This window comes from Lactuca sativa, chromosome 7 (genome assembly GCF_002870075.4).
Source record: "Lactuca sativa cultivar Salinas chromosome 7, Lsat_Salinas_v11, whole genome shotgun sequence".
NCBI lineage: Eukaryota > Viridiplantae > Streptophyta > Magnoliopsida > Asterales > Asteraceae > Lactuca > Lactuca sativa.
The window spans coordinates 63,902,017-63,921,592 of NC_056629.2; the positions used below are offsets into that span (position 1 = coordinate 63,902,017).

The window sequence follows — 19,576 nt, forward strand, 5'->3', positions numbered from 1 at the left end:
ACGAAGAGTGCCCATTTTATCCCGATCCAGGAGAGTATATCGGCGGAAAGGTTAGCCGATATCTATGTGCGAGAGATTGTGGCACGTCATGGAGTGCCGGTATCGGTAGTGTCGGACCGAGATGTTCGCTTCACGTCCAGATTCTGGAAGCGGTTTCACGACGAGATGGGTACTCGTCTCCATTTCAGCACCGCTTTTCATCCTCAGACTGACGGGAAGAGCGAGAGGACGATTCAGACTCTCGAGGACATGCTTAGGGCATGCGTCCTGGATTTTGGGGGCTGTTGGGATACGTATCTTCCCTTAGCGGAATTCTCGTATAACAACAGCTATCATGCGAGCATTGATCGACCTCCTTTTGAGATGTTATATGGCAGGAAGTGCAGGACCCCGATTTGTTGGGGCGAGGTCGGTCAGCGGGTTATGGGGAGCACTGAAGTGGTGCTCAAGACGACGGAACTGATCCAGCAGGTCCGTAGTAGACTGCAGACTGCGCAGAGTCGGCAGAAGAGCTACGCCGACAGGAGGCGTTCAGACTTGGAGTTCCAGGTAGGAGACATGGTTCTTCTGAAAGTCTCACCTTGGAAAGGTGTCATCAGGTTCCGGAAGAGGGGCAAATTGGGCCCCAGATTTATTGGTCCTTTCAGGGTTTTGGCCCGGGTGGGTCGGGTTGCTTACCGGTTAGATCTTCCTGCGGAGCTCAGTTTGATACACAACACCTTCCACGTGTCGCAGTTGAGGAAGTGTCTAGTGGACGAGACAGCGGTCGTTCCCTTGGAGGATATCCAGGTCGATAGCGGCTTGAATTATATCGAGAAGCCAATAGCAATTTTGGAACGGAAGACCAAGACCTTGAGGAACAAGGTAATTCAGCTGGTAAAGGTGCAGTGGCAGCATCGGAAGGGGTCTGAGTGGACATGGGAGGCTGAAGAAGAAATGAGAACGCACTACCCGGAGTTATTCGCAGATCCAACCGTAGCAGACTTCGAGGACGAAGTCTGAAACAAGTGGGGGAGAATTGTAACGACCCGTTTCCGGTATGTTAATTAATTTGATTTGGGCTAAGTTTTCAAGAGGGACTCGGCGAGTCCTAGCCTGACTCGCCGAGTCAGGACGCGCATCTTGTGCACGCGGGAGCCGGCGACTCGGCGAGTCCATATCCTGGACTCGGCGAGTCCGTCCGTCTGGGTGAAACCCTAACTCCCCGGGTTTGCTCACTATTTAAACCCCATTATAGCCTCCATTCCGTCACTTTCCCCCTGAGAGCACTGTGAAAAACCCTAAACCTCCCTCTTGTGAGCTTATAAGTGATCTTGTTCCATTTTGTGAAGGGGTGAAGAAGGAGAAGAAGAAGGAAGCAAGGAAACGAGTTCTAGTGCCAAGATCCAAGATCAAGTGTGAACTTATTGAGGTATTTTCGGAGTTCTCTTCTGGTTTCATGTTTAAACTTCCATTAGAGCTCTTTTAAGGGCTATTTGATGCTTGTTCCAAGCTTTATGCTTGCTTGATTGTGTTATTGAGCCGATATACCTTTGGATCTGAGTGTTGGGGTGTTGAAGAGTCCAGATCCACTGTCTTTTTGGAGTTACATTGCTTATTAGCCATGGATCTACCCTTATTGTGCATATTTTAGTCTTATTTCCCTCATTCATGTGGTTGTGCACGTAAAGTTGGAAACTTTACGTGGTAAAACAGCTTAATGGACCTAGATCTATCATTTGCATGTGTTGGATTCAAGAGAAATCGAGTAAAAATATGTTGCATGGCGGCGACTCGGCGAGTCGGAGGAACGACTCGACGAGTCAGGTCGCGAGTCCCGAATTCTTCAGTTTCTTCAGTGTCGAGTGTACGAGGTGAGTTAGGAAGTGGACTCAGCGAGTTAAGAGTAGACTCAGTAATGGAGGGACTCGGCGAGTTTGTTCATACAACTCGGCGAGTCCAAGGCAATCTCCTTGAGGATTAAGAACAACTCGTCGAGTCTGTTCATCTGACTCGGCGAGTCGGATGAAGATCATCTGAGTTTTGGATCCAGAGGATACTCGTCGAGTCGATGCCACACTCGACGAGTGACAGCTGGTAAGAGTTGAACGGAGAGTCTAGGACTCGGCGAGTCGGGTATCCCGACTCGGCGAGTCAGCCCTGAGTACAGTGCTAGTGATTGATTGAGTGTGTTTATGGATTTGTAGCCGAGGAGATTCAGGAGCAGCAGCCGTTAGCTTTCCGAGCCGCACTCTCATCCGCTAGCTTACGAGGTGAGTTTCCTTCCCGTAGGGGCGGGTCTAAGGCCACAATGCCGGCCCGTCCAGTTAATAGTAGTTTCCGGACTTCGGTCCGATGTAGTAGTTAGTATGTTTGATGCCTTCGTGGTTCAGACATGTTTTATGTGCTATGTGTATGTGTTATGTTCCGGGCCACGGCCCGATGCAGTATGCAGTATAAATTGTTATGATATGCTATGCTATGTGCAGTCAGTCCCGGACCTCGGTCCGATGCAGGGGACACGGTCCCAGTTAGTTCCGGACTTCGGTCCGATGCAGTCAGTTCCGGACCTCGGTCCGATGCAGTTAGTTCCGGACTTCGGTCCGATGCAGGGGACAAGGTCCCAGTCAGTTCCGGACTTCGGTCCGATGCAGTTTTCCGGGTCCCGACCCGATGCAGTGGGCAAGGCCCAATATGTGTTTATATGTTGTTGTATGGTATGTGGTAAGTTGGGGGAGCTCACTAAGATTCATGCTTACAGTTTCAGTTTTGGTTTCAGGTACTTCCGCAAGCAAAGGGAAGAGCTCTGGATGACGGCATCGCACACACCACCGTTTCAGCTTTAGTTGGATTTGATTTAGTTGTTGTTTTGGATATAGCATGTTACATTTTCCGCACAGTACTTATTATCCTTTGGGACATATCACGCATGGTTTATCTATATGATACTCTGATTATAGTTTTGATGGTATTAAAAACGAATTTTTTTTTGGGTCGTATTTTTGGGTCGTTTCAGCATACTCCTAATAAATCCATGTATCACCCGTTTGTGCCTAGATCATTCGATGATAAGATGTTGAACATTTGCGGAAGCAATGATGGTTGGTATGTGGAAGTATAGGCATGAGAACTAAAGTAAGCCCACAAATATTGAGGGATGTTGGCTTGAAATGCAAGATAGATGTGATTAATCGAACCATTACTGATCTACTAGGCTAAAAACTGGTTTGTTGAGTTGGGACACTCGAATTAAGGCTAGAGCTGCAAGTTGGGCCACCTGAATGAAGGTTGGGGCCATGACTGTTAAGGCCCAACAGTCACCGCTTAAGGCTAGCGAGATGTATTCAGTATGGGATACGCCCACAGGCACTAGTCATACCCTCACCCCTGTTATGGCTATTGTTGTGTGTTGACAGTATCACAATTGTCACCGTGTTCAGATGTTCGATCGTGGCATCTCCCACCACGACCTCCACAATTATAACCACCTTGAATGTTGTTGCTTAGATTAATACTATTTGAGTGTTCTGTGATCATATTTGAGTGTTCTATGATCATAGGATATGATGAGTTTTCCATGTTTGAGGCTTTTACAGTACGAGTGTGATTTTGACCTATGCACTGTTCTTCAAGGAGAAGCATGGATATTGTCTTCATGAAGATACGAACATGCACACGATGACATATTAAATTGGCAATATAATCGATCTTGAAAGACAATCCAATGATGGTGTACATGACAATGTTCTTTTTTGGGACTGCAACATCAATATTATCAATCAAGTCATCAACCGTCTTGATCCGAGTGTAATATTCTATGATTTTTGAATCACCAATAGTAGTTTTACATAGTTCATTGTCGAGCTGCACGACTTTGGCGTCTTTTTTGTCATGAAAGAGTGTCTCGAGATTCTTACAAACTTGATGAGCAATCATATATTTTTTTCCAAAATCTATGAAGAATAGGCTGTGAAATCGTTCCATAAATCCACAAACTGACAATCGAGTCAATTCGGTCCCATTCTTTTTTTTTACTAGTGTTGTTCAGTTGTTGCTTCTTTGTTTATTTCAACATGACAATCTCGGACTCCAAAACTATTACAAGGGTTTCAAATAATACTCTCCATAAATCATAGTTCAGACTTCAAACGATCATCATCCAAAATAACTGGGACGTACGCTTTAATATTGGTAATACCATATGATTTTTCAATAGTCATGATGAATGAAGAAAAAGAGCTCGATGACCGAGAAATTAAAGATGATGAAATGAATTGAATTCCGACAAACCCAGTGAAGCTGACTGTGGATTGCAAGAAACGAAAAGAGAGAAAGAAAGGATAAGCATTAAGAAAAGAACTATGAGGTATCCTTGTGTAAACTAACTATTTTCCTTGATCCTATTCTCACTAATGAATATATAACTCATTCAGGATGTACACATAAATAATATACACGATCATGAATAGTCATTAAGGAACAGGAAACACTCGTTAAAAGCGTATAACCAATGAAATAAAAGCAAACTAAAACAGTAAAATTCATTCAGACAAATAGAAGAAAATTATGAAATTAAATCCGCACACATCGTCAAGAATTCACACCATCACATAAAAACCACGCGATACCACATAATTAATCAACGCATTGTATTTAGAACAGAAAATTATATATTTCTAATAGTTTTACTTATATTCTAGCTCCAATTCTACCAAAACGATGAAGGGTCTATCTTGCAAATCTTTCAATAACTACTTCGTAGTAGTTTTAGGCGCTGAACTGCCTCCATAAATGATCTGCAAAATTTAGAAATAGGGGTAAGAATGTAATCCTGATCGACCATCATTGTGAATATTAAGCATGTATTAGATTTTATTGAATTATAATTCGCATGAATTACTAAAATACCCCCAAGGCACGTCAGTAGCAAGCAACCAATCCCCTTCTTGGTCTTGATACGTAAGCTTCACTTCTTCTTTACCTGTTTCTCCAACATCATGATCATACATGTTATGAAGACAACATCTATAAGTATTTTGACAAACAATTCAACATCAAAATCTTTTAAATAATATCTAAAGACAATATTATTTTTATAACATATATTAAAAAATGTGATTTTATTCATACACCCTCGCTACTATTAAATATACATTTCTATTTTAATATTTTAATATTTACTTTATCAAATATGCATTCCTAATTACTTATTATACCACTGATTTGATGTTTTATCAAACTAAGAAAGTATATAATAAATAAAAGGGTATATTAATAGTAGTAGCCTCAAAAAAAAAGTTGTTTGATTATTAATCCACAATATTATCATAGGTACTTACACTTCCCAAACATATGGGCTAACGTGTGAACGAGTGTATGGTAAGAATGGTGTAGATTAAGGTCAATCTTTCTTGCAATTCCATCTCCTTCCATTTGCACCTTAACATACATTGACTTTGACCCTCCGCTTCCTCGACGACCATCATCACCACCACTGCCACCATGGTTCTGGTGGCAAAGCTTCTTCCTACTTGATTTCACCGGTGGCCACCCGATTACACCATTCTCATCTCCGCCGTTTCTAATAGAAAACCAACACAATAGTCAATATATATGACAAACATGCGGTATATGTGTTACTGTTGAATTCTGAAATCTGATTGGACCGGATCATTGCTATGCAACCAAGCAATAGGTGTCCATATGCAGTTTTATGATGGAAATCTAATATGTTTTAATGGTCAAAATTAAATACCTCAAATGGCTAGCTTTATATATAGATTTCTATGTAGTTGTAAAGATTTGACAAAATTAATAATAAATCTTTTCTACTTGGCATGTAGAGTGGCTCTGACGAACCATGTAAATTTCATTAGATCTTAATTTATGCCTTCAAACGAGTCAACCTTAGTTACATTTTATTTTTAACGGATCATAGAAGTTGCCTTAAGTGAAACCAAACAAATAAAGCGTTCTAATTTCCAAATCAATTTAATTAAAAATATTTTTGACACCAAACAAATATTCTCCTATATAGATAGAAGGGTATTTAATTTCTCCACTTAACATATTATCTATTGATTAAAGATTCTAAAGAAAAATCAAAGAGTGCATGGAAGTCAAAGTGACCCGACCCATTTTGCCATGTAAAAAAATAATTAGATTACTTTAATTTGTAGTAACATGTCGGTTTAGTCATATTTATCGTGTTAATTAATTACATATAAGCTAACATATTTATCATAATAATTATATATGCTGTTCAAAAATAATAATTAGTATATTTTTCAACAAAATGGAAAAGAGTATATACTAAGGCTACCATGTTTCTTTCACAAAAAATCAGAATCTAAATACCATGATAATCATCAAAGAAAAAAAGAGGAAAGCGAAAATAATTACTTGTGATTGATGAACATAAAAGTGGATTCAACTTCATTCACATCATCACCATAATCTTCGTTACTATTGTTGCAGAAAAGAAGAGGCAGTGTTTCAGGGACATGGAACTCTTCTTCATCGTCATCGCCATTAACGCAAAGCTTCCTTTTCAATAAATCCTCCGTTTTCATGAACCCAAACATGGCTTTTCCTTGTACAGTTTCATGGTTCTGATCGTTCAGATCAAACTGTGTAGAAGATGAAGACGAAGAAGAAGAGAGAGACAGGGCCAGTTGAAGCTCCATTTTTGCATACATCATTGAAATATGTCGTAAATATACATCACTTTAAAAGGATTAATTTCGGCATGTTCTGTCATAGCCCTTCTGTCTGTCAACAGACACACACACATTCACATAAACATGATGTATCTTGGTGTTGGATTTTGTCTCACACGTATTGAATGTGAAGCTGTGTGAGAGAGAAAGTGGTGGGAGGGGGAAGGCACTTCATTCAAACGAGTCGCAATGTACCAACATGGCAACATTACTTAAGTTTCTTTAAGACAAAACCACAAAATGGTCCTCGTGGTTAGGCAAAAATCGCTACTTTGGTCTAAATTTTTTTGAACTAGCATCATTGTCCAAAGGTTTTATTTATTTATTTATTTAAATATTTGGATTAGAATCATTGATCTCAAAATGATCTTGTATTTATGTATTTTGTTATTTATAAGTGAAATAACTATACGATATTTCTAAATTATGTTTTTTTCTTTGTAATATGTAAAAAGTAATATGCAATAATAATTTTTATTTGTCACTTCAAATCAATAACAAACATATAAAAATAAATATTTGGTTATATAGGGATTAAACGACTATCAATGGATCTATCATTTCTCATTCAGATGGAGAGGAAGATGATGCATATTTTGCGACTGCTTGTAGTTCATAACACATCAGTCCAGTAATATATCTGAGCCATATAATCAAATTTCTTAATGTTTGAATAATGTAATCTCGCAATAGCATGACCGTGCCCTATATCGTGATTGTGCCACTTACCACATTAAAATGTGTTGTGGTTCAAATCTACAATAAAAGTTTTAAAACTAAAAACTTGATAAATGCTCTAGGGATTGGAGATAGGATCTCGGACGGGATCTTTGTTGCATGCCACCAAACAAACATTTACATCCTCTTGTGAAAGACCATCTTTGCATACGGGGTGAGTGTGTTAGTCAACCTCCCAAAAAAATAAACATTATGATTTATGATATTTTTAGAAGTAAATAATAATTCAATATTTTATAGTATTTTACCTCCCATTAGACAACATTGAACAAAAATACATTGAATGTACTCACGAGTTACCTCAATAAGCATTATTATCAGTACATTGTGTTCATTAACCGATAACACCAGGATGAATTCTAAAATATCAACGTGGAATAAATTACAATGAATGTTGGGAACATATTTTCTTGCCCATGACGCATGACAGATGTTGGCAAGCACCTTACATGCATCATGGGTTACCCAACAAAATGTTTGTTGAAAATCAAAGAGTATATGATTTGCATGTATGCTAGAGCAAAGGTTCGAATGTTCTATCTCCACTGATGCGCAATTTATATACTTACTAGTTTTATTTAAAAATCTAACACAACTTAACTAACTAATCGCACTTAGGCAGTGAACCTAATCAAATTATAGTAAAGTAAAGTAAGTCGAGTATCGTACATAGGAAACATAATTCTAATTAGAAAATAACTACTAATAATTAAACTAAGAAATAACTTTAAATGAGGGGGGGGGTACTGATTTAGCAAGACCAACAACTTAAATCAAACAAATACCAATTAAGCAACTATTAAGACTAAGCAAGCAAAGAAAACGATTTTTAATTCAAGTTTAAGAGTACTTCCATTTAGTTCTAAATTCCCAGTCTCCCATGGTCGATTTCTGGTGGAAAAATTATATTGATTACCAATTCCTTAAGTATGAATTGGAATATGAATGATGAATCAATGAATTGCCTATCCAAGGTCAAGACAAGTAAATCAAGCACAAATTATGGATTAATTATGCTCTGTAAAACAATCAAAGTAACTAAATTTTATTCACCTAACTCTAGGATTGCTCAATCACTAGATCCAATTATTTAATGTTCATAAAAAACTAGATAACAAATTCATGCAAATAGAGTAATCATCTACTACATAAAACTTGTAAAATAAGCAATATAAGCTAGAACTTCAACATGCAGTTAGGATTATGATTTATCAAACACTAGTAAAACCAACATAAAAGATCCATAAATTCGAAATTGACACTTAGGTTAAGGGTTTATCATTACCAAACGAAAGTATAGGGTGATTAGCCCATGATTAAATTAGAAACAAGCAATAAATCTAATTTAGCTAGATAAGACATAGTAAAAACTAGAAAATCGAGTTCTAATGATGTTCTTCTTCAAAATATCTTCAATGCTTGAACTCCAAACGATTTCAGATCTTTCAAGGGTTCTCTAGAGCTTTTTGGCTGCAACCATTAGCTTAATCCTCCAGCCACTCAATAAATTTCGACCTAAGAATCGACTTATATAGTTACTAAAAACGGTCACCACGATGTGGGATTTAGATTTCCATGTCGTGGCACTCACTTAAAATGCCATAACTCATGCATGGATAAAAAAAAGAACAAACTTTCATTTTTATGACACTATGCACCCTAAAACGTCTGAAAGGACAGGTCATATGCTCTGGAGTATTACATACCCACAAAGATCAAGGTTTTGGGACAAAAAGAACATAAATCTAATCTTAGACAAGATCCAACAAAACAAGATCCAAGGTATGAACTTTACACCATTAATAGATGAACAAAGAGATGTAGATTTTGGATCCAAAATCTTGAATGAACCACCACTTCTTGAATGAACTTCCTTTACTACCAAGAACACTAAAAAAATCACTCAAAAGCTTCAAATATCACTCACAAAGGCTAGGGTTTAGATTTTAGGGTTTAGAGGAATGGAAACTAGTCATATGAATGTCCAAGGGGAATAAGATGCTTAAATAGAGGACACAACCCTAAAAATTTAGGGTTTAAGGGTGGCATGAGTACGCCCGACATACTCACGTGTACGCCTAACATACTCAACCTCTGTTGTGATCCACTTATGGATTTACGCCTAGCATAAGGACTAGATTTGCAAAACAATTTCATTTTCAGAATAAAAGTGGAAATACCTAGAAATGGGTGTTATAATTCTCCCCTACTAGAATCAGAATTTTTCCTCAAAGTCATCCTCTGCGAAGAGATTAGGATAATGCTCATGTATCTCAGCCTCGGGATCCCAAGTCCAATCAGACCTTTTCCGATGTTGCCACTGCACTTTGACCAAGTTCACTACCTTGTTCCTCAAGGTCTTCACGTTCCCATCCAGAATCTTCACCGGTCTCTCGATCTAATTCAACTGACCAAAAATAGTTGATTTTCAACCGAAGATGAAATCTGTATAAATATGTTTCTGATATATTCTAGTGAGTCGTTATAACCATACTAATATGACAGAGTGCCTGTTATGACGTTTTTCAGGCGTCGGTTTTGTTCAAGACATTTATCACCCTAGACTAGCCGGTCTAGCTGTAGCGAACAGCGAAGGTGCGGGGTGTCAACCCCGTATAGATCTATACACAAATTCCCACTAGAATACTAACCGATCTTTGAGCAAATCGTGAAATTAATAATTTACTAAATAAATAATAATAATAGTTGTAGTTGTAACTAGATAATTCGTTTCGTTTATTCGTTTATTGAAATCAACCCGCTTTGAAATATTTATCCAAAATGAACCAAATTTTATCAAAGTCGGCAAACAGCCCCTTTTTCTTTATAACAGGCTATGTTTGATTCAATTTATCGGAAAAAGCCTAGTTGTGAGTTATATATGTATCTTTGGCTGGTGTAAGTTTATGACAGCAGCTTTATGACATGCAAAAATTTTTTGTCATAAAGGCTTTATTTGTGTATTTTCTTGCCGCAAATATTAATATCAAATATTTATGAAATACCCCCTAATAGTTTGCGAACACAATCATTTATGGGCATAAAGTCCAAAACTTTATAAATCCTAGAAATTGTGTCGACTTATAAGTCTATTTCAACAACTTTTTATATTTGGATATAAAGATGTGAAATAAGAGGGGTATGAATGGACACATTCAAAACCTTGGGAGGCCCTTCTTGTACATAAAGTATTCTCTATATGGTGGTTTTGTAAACATTTCTAGGATTTTCATATAATCTGTGAACTCACGTTCATGAAAAAATTGCTATAATATAATAACATCTCAATATACATACTTAAACATATAAATACATGCAATTATCCAAGGATTTAGACAACATTTGACTTGTATTCTCCCACAAAAACAATAAAAACTTAGAAAAAGATGGGGTATGAAGCTCACCTTGGTTTGTTTGCTGGAGATTGGAATAGATGTAAGGAGTTTCCAAGTTCCAGCACTTGGAAGTATTCTTTGAACTTTAGAGAATCCTAAGAATAATTCTATGTGTAAATGTAAGAAAGTCTTAGGAATAATATGAAGAGTTACTAGTAAAAGAGGATGAACACTTACAAAGATTCTGGAAATTTTCCTTGAAGGAATGAAGCTTGAGTCTTGAAGGAGTTTGAGAGAGTTCTTGGGCGTTTACTGGATGAGGAAGTGAGAAGTGAAATATGGGGAAAGGAGATTCACGTATTCTAAAGGGGAGGGATAAGGAGTGACTTGACATTTGCATGGAAAACTGGTAGGTAAAGCTTAGTTTCTAAGGGTAATGTGTGTTTAACTAGGATTTACATGGGAAAATGGAGGATTTCGCATCACAACATAAAGTCAAACCACTTTATCCTCTAAAAATCTCTTTAAAATCTTGAGTATTATTTTATACACATATGTTATAAATAATTAATTTCGGCATAAAATAGGGGTTTAAGGGGTTTAGGATAGGAAAAAAATGAGTTTGGAGGTATTCCCGAAGCCAAAATGCCTTAAAATGATGAAAAATGTCCGAAAATGATGAAAATCCGGAGTGTAGGGCTATTCTGATGGGTTTTATCAATAAGAACATCCTATGTGCTCATACAAACCCTAATGCTTGGATCTAGGTTTCTCTATTGTACATGCAATTCATCCAAGACTATAAACCCTAGTTCTAGCATACAAGTAATCATATTAACATAAGAATGCGTTTAAGTTATTACCTTGATTGTTATGTAGCAATAACAATCCCAAATCCTCCTTGTATTGACTTTAGAAAGCTTAGAGTCACAAATGTCACTCCTCTAATGGTTCACAAACACCAAGAGCAAGAGGATGAAGAGAAGAAGAGAAGGAGGCGGCCCAAAACGTGTGGAAACCCTAGAAGAAAGCTTGTCCACGTTTTTGGGGTATAAGGGTTCCTTAAATAGTGAGGCTATTAGGGTTATCAAACAAGGAAACCCTAATTTGGATGCTTAAGCCCTAAACAACCCATGGGCTCTCTCCTTAAAGGCCTTTGGATGATTTCTAATGGGTTTCCCCATAGAATTCGTCCACCTCTTTAATATGGAGTCCATTAGCTCAATATTCAACTATCATATAATTGATAGTTCAAGTCCCTTAAGTTTAATTAATCTCTTTTAGCCACAAACTTAATTCTTATTAATTCTTGACTAATATTAATTAAACAATATGATTTCTCCTTTAATATATTATTCTCATAATATATTAATAAAGCATATTTAATCCTTTCTCTCCATTATTCATTCTATCAAGTTGCTTTGGTGAAGGCAACCCAAAAGGACCATGCACCATCAGGTCAAGTACATACCAAAATAGTTATGGACTTAGACACTAATCCAACAGTCTCCCACTTGGATAAGTCTAATAACTATCCTGCGTATGACTTCAGATCCTGATCTGCAATCGTAGCTTTCCAAAGCCGCTGTCAACTTTGATCTTATCAGATACGCGTGTCCTTAAGATAAGGGATCATATATTCCTCCATTCTAGATATCATATAGACTGAGGCATGGATCTAAATCATTCTCTCTGTCTATGTGTTGTTTCCCAAATTCAGATTTATGACGACTGACAACAGACTACAATTTGAACACATCAAATTAGTCCCGGCTTGGCCAAGCACTTAGGTGTCATCACTAAATCATCGAGGGGCCCACAGATATCACTTTTATCCTACTTTGGATAAAAGGAACGGATAAAATTTGACTCAATGCTCGCTTGCACTCACTCACCAAATCACACACAACAATATATTTTGTAACACCAAGTTACTGGCGCGTTTACATATTATCAATGTGCAACCGACTCGCAAGATACAACTCACACATCTCGGTTTCAAGAATATAAGATGTTATCGTCTCACTAATCACTTATGATAACAATCCATGAAGTAATCCAAGTGAGTGTGGGTTTAATCCAATGCTCAAATCATATTCATAAGCACTCATGAACGTTGCAGCAAACATTTGCTTATGTCTAATGCTATTTAGACAATCCACACACCAATTCACGACAGTCTTCATTCATATCTACTTCCAACATATGAACGACTGTGGCCCGTTTGAATAATTTGACTATTCTCAACCAATTAAATTATTCAGGAAGTCAAAACATGCAAAGTGAAACACAAGAATAATACTAATCACATATGGCCTCAAACCTTTGAGTATAAATAAAACACTTTTTATTTATCACCATATCGATTACTCATTATTTGTTGTTTCGGGTAATCAACTTCTTACTTGAATTACAACTACACTTGTCCCATGCTCTCAGCATGCACACAATGCTAACCTATGGTTCTTACTTTGTGAAATAGATCAAATGAACACATTTCCAATCATACTCATTACACAACTCCTAATCCTTTTCACAAATGAAAGAATATCAAATTCTTGCCACTTATGGAATATGCTAGATTCTAACATTTTATGCAATGATCCTTTCGTAATGCCATAGCACAAAAGTCACAGTGACTATTGCCAATGGAATTACAAAGTCCTCTATCGGAGATTGTTACAATACAATTCCATAGACGTGATGTTTCTCACTCAAAGTACATTCCTTTGAACATCCTTTTGCATAAAATTTCTAATCTAGACATAGACTCTCAATATCCAACTCCAAATATGGAAACGTTTCCATACTTACCATATGACAACTCATTCTCAATAGAATCTTATCTATTCATAATAATGTCAATATGGTCCATCCAATATCATGCTTCCAACTACACACAAGCGACCAATCCTCGGCGAAATTTTGATTGTCCTTTGATAGTTGTCTAATTATCTTTGTCAAAACCAATTCTTGTCCTTTTTCCCTCTAAATGCGCTAGACATTTGGAAAATTTTAGAATGGCCAAATATTATAACATTTTCAATCGATCCTATACCCGAAGCGTATGGGACACGATGCATAATGTCTTACAAAAAGATTCAATACTTTATCAATCTTCTGCCAAAATATTTTATGTGCTACGTTCTCTCAATTCGATGTGCCAGTAAACCACACACGCTCCACCGAACTATGACAAACATTAAGTCACCCTTTTCTACCTTTGCTTAGAACCATTTAGTGTGCCGGTAAACCACACACGCTCCACTAACTTCTTTGTAAGGGCACAAAGTGTAATTTCATGGAATTGCATCAATTCACTTTTGCCTAAGTAACTAAGATTGGGAATTTTATGAAAACATTTAGTTACTTTTATAGTTCATTATACTTATAATGGAAGGTTTTTGTCCTATCCTACCCGTTCGGCTAACGACCCTCCACTAGTCAAGAGTGCGGTGGGTAAGAGTGGATACCCATTCAATCATCATTTTATAGGCAATTTCCTTAAAGACCCCTTATAGACCAGCTTCGTGAATGAGACCTACTAACGGTAAGACTGACTTTTACTCATACATATATATAATGTTAGACTTTTAATGTTATATATAGTATAAGGTGTATTTTACACTTTTAAAATACTAGGTGGTCAAGTTTAACAAATATACTTTTAATTCAATTAAATTGTAAACCAAAACTTTATGGATTTATTAAACCTCTTTTAATTATACACCTTAATTACTTAATAAAACCATAAGGGTGTGATTTGAACTTTTCAAAACAATACTAGGGTTTTAGAATTTAACACTCCTAAATTAAACTTTTAATCAACTTTTAAATTCCAAAACTTGAGGGAAAGTTTTGAAACATTTCAAAACATTAGGGTTTAGAATTTAAATATTTCAAAATCAAACCTTTTAATCAAAATTTTAAATTCCAAAACTTGAGGGCAAGTTTTGAAACATTTCAAAACATTAGGGTTTCAACTATTTAAATTTCAAAACAAAATTTTTTTAGTTCAAATTTAAACTATAAAACCTAAAGGGGAAAAATTGAAATTTTTCATAACACAAGGATCAAATAACAAATAAATTAAACAATTAATTTTTATCATTATCTATATTTGACCTAATTTCAATTTCTTGCAAAGCAAGTTACCCAATTAATACAAATAATCAAATTTTATCTAATAAAACAAATGATTATCTAAATTTTGACAATAATCTTCTATTTAGGTAAGGATAATCACCAAATATGGATAAAATTCAGATTTTATAACAAAAACATGTTTATGGTAATTATCCAAAGCCAAAACAGGAAGAAAATCGCGAAAACGAGCTGTCAGACGAGTTGACTCGTCGAGTCTGGACCTGGACTCATCGAGTACAGTTGACTCGGCGAGTGCACCAAGTGACTCGACGAGTCAAACACTCAGAACCCAAAAATTTCGATTTTTAGTGCTGATTTCGATCGAATATGCATCAATACAATAGAAACCAATCAAGGCTCTGATACCACTGATGGGTTTTATCAATAAGAACATCTTATGTGCTCATACAAACCCTAATGCTTGGATCTAGGTTTCTCTATTGTACATGCAATTCATCCAAGACTATAAACCCTAGTTCTAGCATACAAGTAATCATATTAACATAAGAATGGGTTTAAGTTATTACCTTGATTGTTATGTAGCAATAACACTCCCAAATCCTCCTTGTATTGACTTTAGAAAGCATAGAGTCACAAATTTCACTCCTCTAATGGTTCAGAAACACCAAGAGCAAGAGGATGAAGAGGAGAAGAGAAGGAGGCTGCCCAAAACGTGTGGAAACCCTAGAAGAAAGCTTGTCCACGTTTTTAGGGCATAAGGGTTCCTTAAATAGTGAGGCTATTAGGGTTATCTAACAAGAAAACCCTAATTTGGATGCTTAAGCCCTAAGCAACCCATGGGCTCTCTCCTGAAAGGCCTTTGGATGATTTCTAATGGGTTTCCCCATAGAATTCGTCCACCCCTTTAATATGGAGTCCATTAGCTCAATATTCAACTATCATACAATTGATAGTTCAAGTCCCTTAAGTTTAATTAATCTCTTTTAGCCACAAACTTAATTCTTATTAATTCTTGACTAATATTAATTAAACAATATGATTTATCCTTTAATATATTATTCTCATAATATATTAATAAATCATATTTAATCATTTCTCTCCATTATTAATCCTATCAAGTTGCTTTGGTGAAGGCAACCCAAAAGGACCATGCACCATCGGGTCAAGTACATACCAAAATAGTTATGGACTTAGACACTAATCCAACATATTCCTGCGAGGGTCTGAAGGTCTTGAGAAGGAGTCTGGAGTCACTCTTCAAGTTCCAGAGTCATTTATGAAGTTCCGGAGTCATCCTCGGATCCGGAGTCAGGTGCGAGATCGACAGGTCCGGTCCGGCCAGGGATTTGCGATGCGACGCGAGCTAAGAACTTTCGGAGCTGCAAACTTGTCCGGATGAGAGGCTTCCTATACACAAGGTCTGAGGCAAGGCTTCACCCTTCCGGAGCAGGTGAGATCCGAAGCAAAGAGGGGAGTTCCGAAAATGTGCTTCCTCTTGGCTCCTAAGAAGGCATTCCGGATAAGAGGTTCCAAACGATGAGGGTCCTTTCGGGTTTTCTCCTCCGGTTTTGGGCTGTTTTCGACTGAGGAAGGTCCGTAGAGAGATTTGAGAGAGATTTCATATTCTTGGAGAGATTTGGGAGAGATTTCACATACTTTGAGAGATTTCATATTCTTGGAGAGATTTGGGAGAGATTTCACATACTTGGAGAGATTTCATATTCTTGGAGAGATTTGGGAGAGATTTCACATACTTGGAGAGATTTGGGAGAGATTTCACATACTTGGAGAGATTTAGGAGAGATTTCATATTCTTGGAGAGATTTGGGAGAGATTTCACATACTTTGAGAGATTTGGGAGAGATTTAAGATTCTTGGAGAGATTTGGGAGAGATTTCATATTCTTGGAGAGATTTGGGAGAGATTGCATATGATTGGAGAGATTTGGGAGATATATATATATATATATATATAGTAGGAGAGATTAAGAGAGACTTTGTTGGGAGCCCTTATTAACGTTTTTCTTCATAGAGTAAGGACTTTAGACTTAGTTATATCTCATTTTGAGTGCTTTACACCCCCGAAGGGTACTTAATAGTACTTTCTAGAGCTGTTACGTCCCCAATTCAAATTAGGGTGTTAACGTTTGAACATTTGGGACCTTCAACCGTTACTTTGTATTAGAAATTATATTTATACATTAGTAAACATAAGAAAATTCCTAACACATAACACTAGTTGAGTTAACCAAGTTGACTTGTTTACCTTGACTCGATTTTGACTTGGCCAGAAGGCTGTCGGTTGTCACAAACCAGACCTCAGATCAATCTTGGAAAAGCAAGATGCCCCCTATAACTGATCGAAAAGATCATCAATCCTTGGCAACGGATAACGTTTCTTCACTTTCATCTTGATCAACTCCCAATAGTCAATACACATCTGTTACGAACCATCCTTTTTCTTGACAAAAAGGATTGGTGCTCCCCACAGCGAACTACTTGGCCGAATAAACTCCTTTCCAAATAGCTCCTGAAGCTAAGAGGACAACTCCTGCATATTTGGTGGTGCAAGGTGATACGGTGCCTTATCAGTCGTCACCGCACCAGGGATCAGGTCGATCCGAAACTCCACCTGCCTCTTCAAAGGCACACCCGATAACTCCTCCGAAAAAACATAATGGAAATCCCGCACAATAGGAACATCAGAGATGGAAATCGATTTCTTTTCGTCAACCCGAGTAACCACCATATATGCCAAAAAACAATGTAGCCATGTTGTTGTAGGATTATGTGTCTAAGTCCATAACTATATATATATATATGGTATAAAATTGAATTGATAGTAGCACAATCCTTTTGGGTTGCCTTCAAACCTGGCGATTGAATAGCATAACTTTTAGAGAGAGAATAATGATTTATTAATTTATTACTTGGTTAATAAATTAAGTAGAAATCAAAATAAATGATTTATTAATGTATTATATAAATAATATATTAATTAGGAATCATATTGTTTAATTAATATTTAATCAGAAATTAATTTTAGGATTAAAGGAACTAATTAAAACGGTAGGACTAAAGGTGACAATGTTCAATAATTGAGCATTGGGCAATTCTAGAACCTCCCAATAGTAGGAGGAACGAATTCTAGATGATCTGTAGGGTTTCTTGGGTTCTAAGAGTGCCTTGGATGCCTTAGAGAGGAAGTTAAGGGTTTAGGGTTATCTTGGATATACCTGCCTTATCCAATACCTTCCTACCACCTATATAAACCCTCCTTAGGGTTAGATTTCGTCCATGTACTCCTACAAAAGGCTTAGAGCCAAAATTCTTCCTCCCTTCTCTCTCTTTCTATAGTATTCCTTGGTTGCTTGAGTTTATTTGTGAACCATTAGAGGCGAGACACTTGTGGCACTTGCTACCAAAGGTCTTTCAAGCAAGGATTCAAGATTGTTTACAATAACAATCTTAAAGGTATGTATTATAACTCTCTATTATGTGAATTTTGATTATACACTAGGGATCTAGGGTTTATACTTTGTTGTTCATTATTCTATGTTCAATTAAAGAAAACGGAGATCTTCAATTACGGTTGCATGCACACATAGGATTGTATGTTTTGATCAAAACCCATCAGTGCTATCAGAGCCTAGGTTTAGTTTTATATTGAATTGATACTAATATGAACTTGAACAAGGAGAAGGTAACAGAATCGACATTCTGTTCTTCGAACTCGTCAAGTTGGTTCTTCAGACTCGACGTGTTGGTCTGCAACTCGGCGAGTTGGAGCGTCAGATCCTGACTTCGGATTTTCTTGTCTAACTTGATTTATTTGGTTAATAATTGGTATTTATCTTTTATTAAATCTTCCATAATCCGATTTTTGGTAATATTAGATAATTAAATATGACCTAAATGTTAGGAGATAATTATAAGTTGGATAATGTTGATTTCATTTGATTATAATTATCCTTATGGATATGATTAACAATTTAATTAATTTTAATTAAAGGATAATTAATATATCCATAATTGGTTACTAAATAATTAATTTGATTATTAATTAATGTTAATTTTAGGGTTGGTTGAGATTTAAATTAAAAGGTTTAATTTTTGAAATTTAAAATGTAAACCCTGAATTACATTCTTATGGATTTTGTTGATAATTTAATTAAATGATTAATTAAAGGATAATTAATAAATCCATATATGGTTTAAATTTAACTAAATTAAAAGTTTAATTTATTAAAAGAATTAAACCCTTGGACTTTTAAAATGTTTAAAACTCACATTATACTATATATATAATTAAGAGCTTAATATATATTATATGTATAAGAAAAGTCAGTCGAAGCACTAGTACGCCTCATTCACGAAGTCATATTACAATGAGAGTTTAAGGAAACGGCCTGTAAAATGACCACCATTGGAATCCATTCTTAACCACCGCCCTCTTTTATGGAGGAGGGTCGTTAGTCGAACGGGTTCGATAGGAAAATTAATCGTCATTAAAAGCATAATGATAAAGTAACTAAACTATTTCTAAAAATCTCACTCTTAGTTACTTTAGGAAAAATGTGAATTTGATGCTAACCCATGAAATTATACAATGCACCTTATTAGTCGTTAGTGGAGCGTGTGTGGTTAACTGACGCACTAATATGGGACTAATATTGTTGGCAATGGGTGTCTCGTAAAT

The 19,576-nt window shown here is 36.5% G+C and overlaps 2 protein-coding genes across 2 annotated transcripts; both read right to left on the reverse strand.

Annotated features, from left to right (window-relative positions):
• Positions 1-3,375: 3,375 nt before the first annotated feature.
• On the reverse strand, positions 3,376-3,915 carry LOC111877791 (uncharacterized). The gene has a single exon (XM_023874292.1). The coding sequence runs from the start codon at positions 3,913-3,915 to the stop codon at positions 3,376-3,378; it is 540 nt and encodes a 179-aa protein (XP_023730060.1).
• A 580-nt stretch (positions 3,916-4,495) lies between these two features.
• On the reverse strand, positions 4,496-6,855 carry LOC111877814 (auxin-responsive protein IAA28). Its single transcript, XM_023874321.3, has 4 exons — positions 6,382-6,855; positions 5,319-5,560; positions 4,888-4,960; positions 4,496-4,775 (listed from the first exon to the last, which is right to left on the reverse strand). Exons 1-4 carry the CDS (start codon positions 6,678-6,680, stop codon positions 4,724-4,726), a joined length of 666 nt encoding a protein of 221 aa, XP_023730089.1. The 5' UTR covers positions 6,681-6,855; the 3' UTR covers positions 4,496-4,723.
• Positions 6,856-19,576: the final 12,721 nt, after the last annotated feature.

Coding starts and splice junctions, on each gene's coding strand:
- LOC111877814 (XM_023874321.3), bottom strand. CDS start 6,680: ATGATGTATGCAAAAATGGAGCTTCAACTGGCCCTGTCTCTCTCTTCT. Junction 4,961..5,318: donor AGCCCATATGTTTGGGAAGT/GTAAGTACCTAT, acceptor TTGGAGAAACAG/GTAAAGAAGAAGTGAAGCTT. Junction 4,776..4,887: donor GCTACTGACGTGCCTTGGGG/GTATTTTAGTAA, acceptor TAAATTTTGCAG/ATCATTTATGGAGGCAGTTC.
- LOC111877791 (XM_023874292.1), bottom strand. CDS start 3,915: ATGATTGCTCATCAAGTTTGTAAGAATCTCGAGACACTCTTTCATGAC.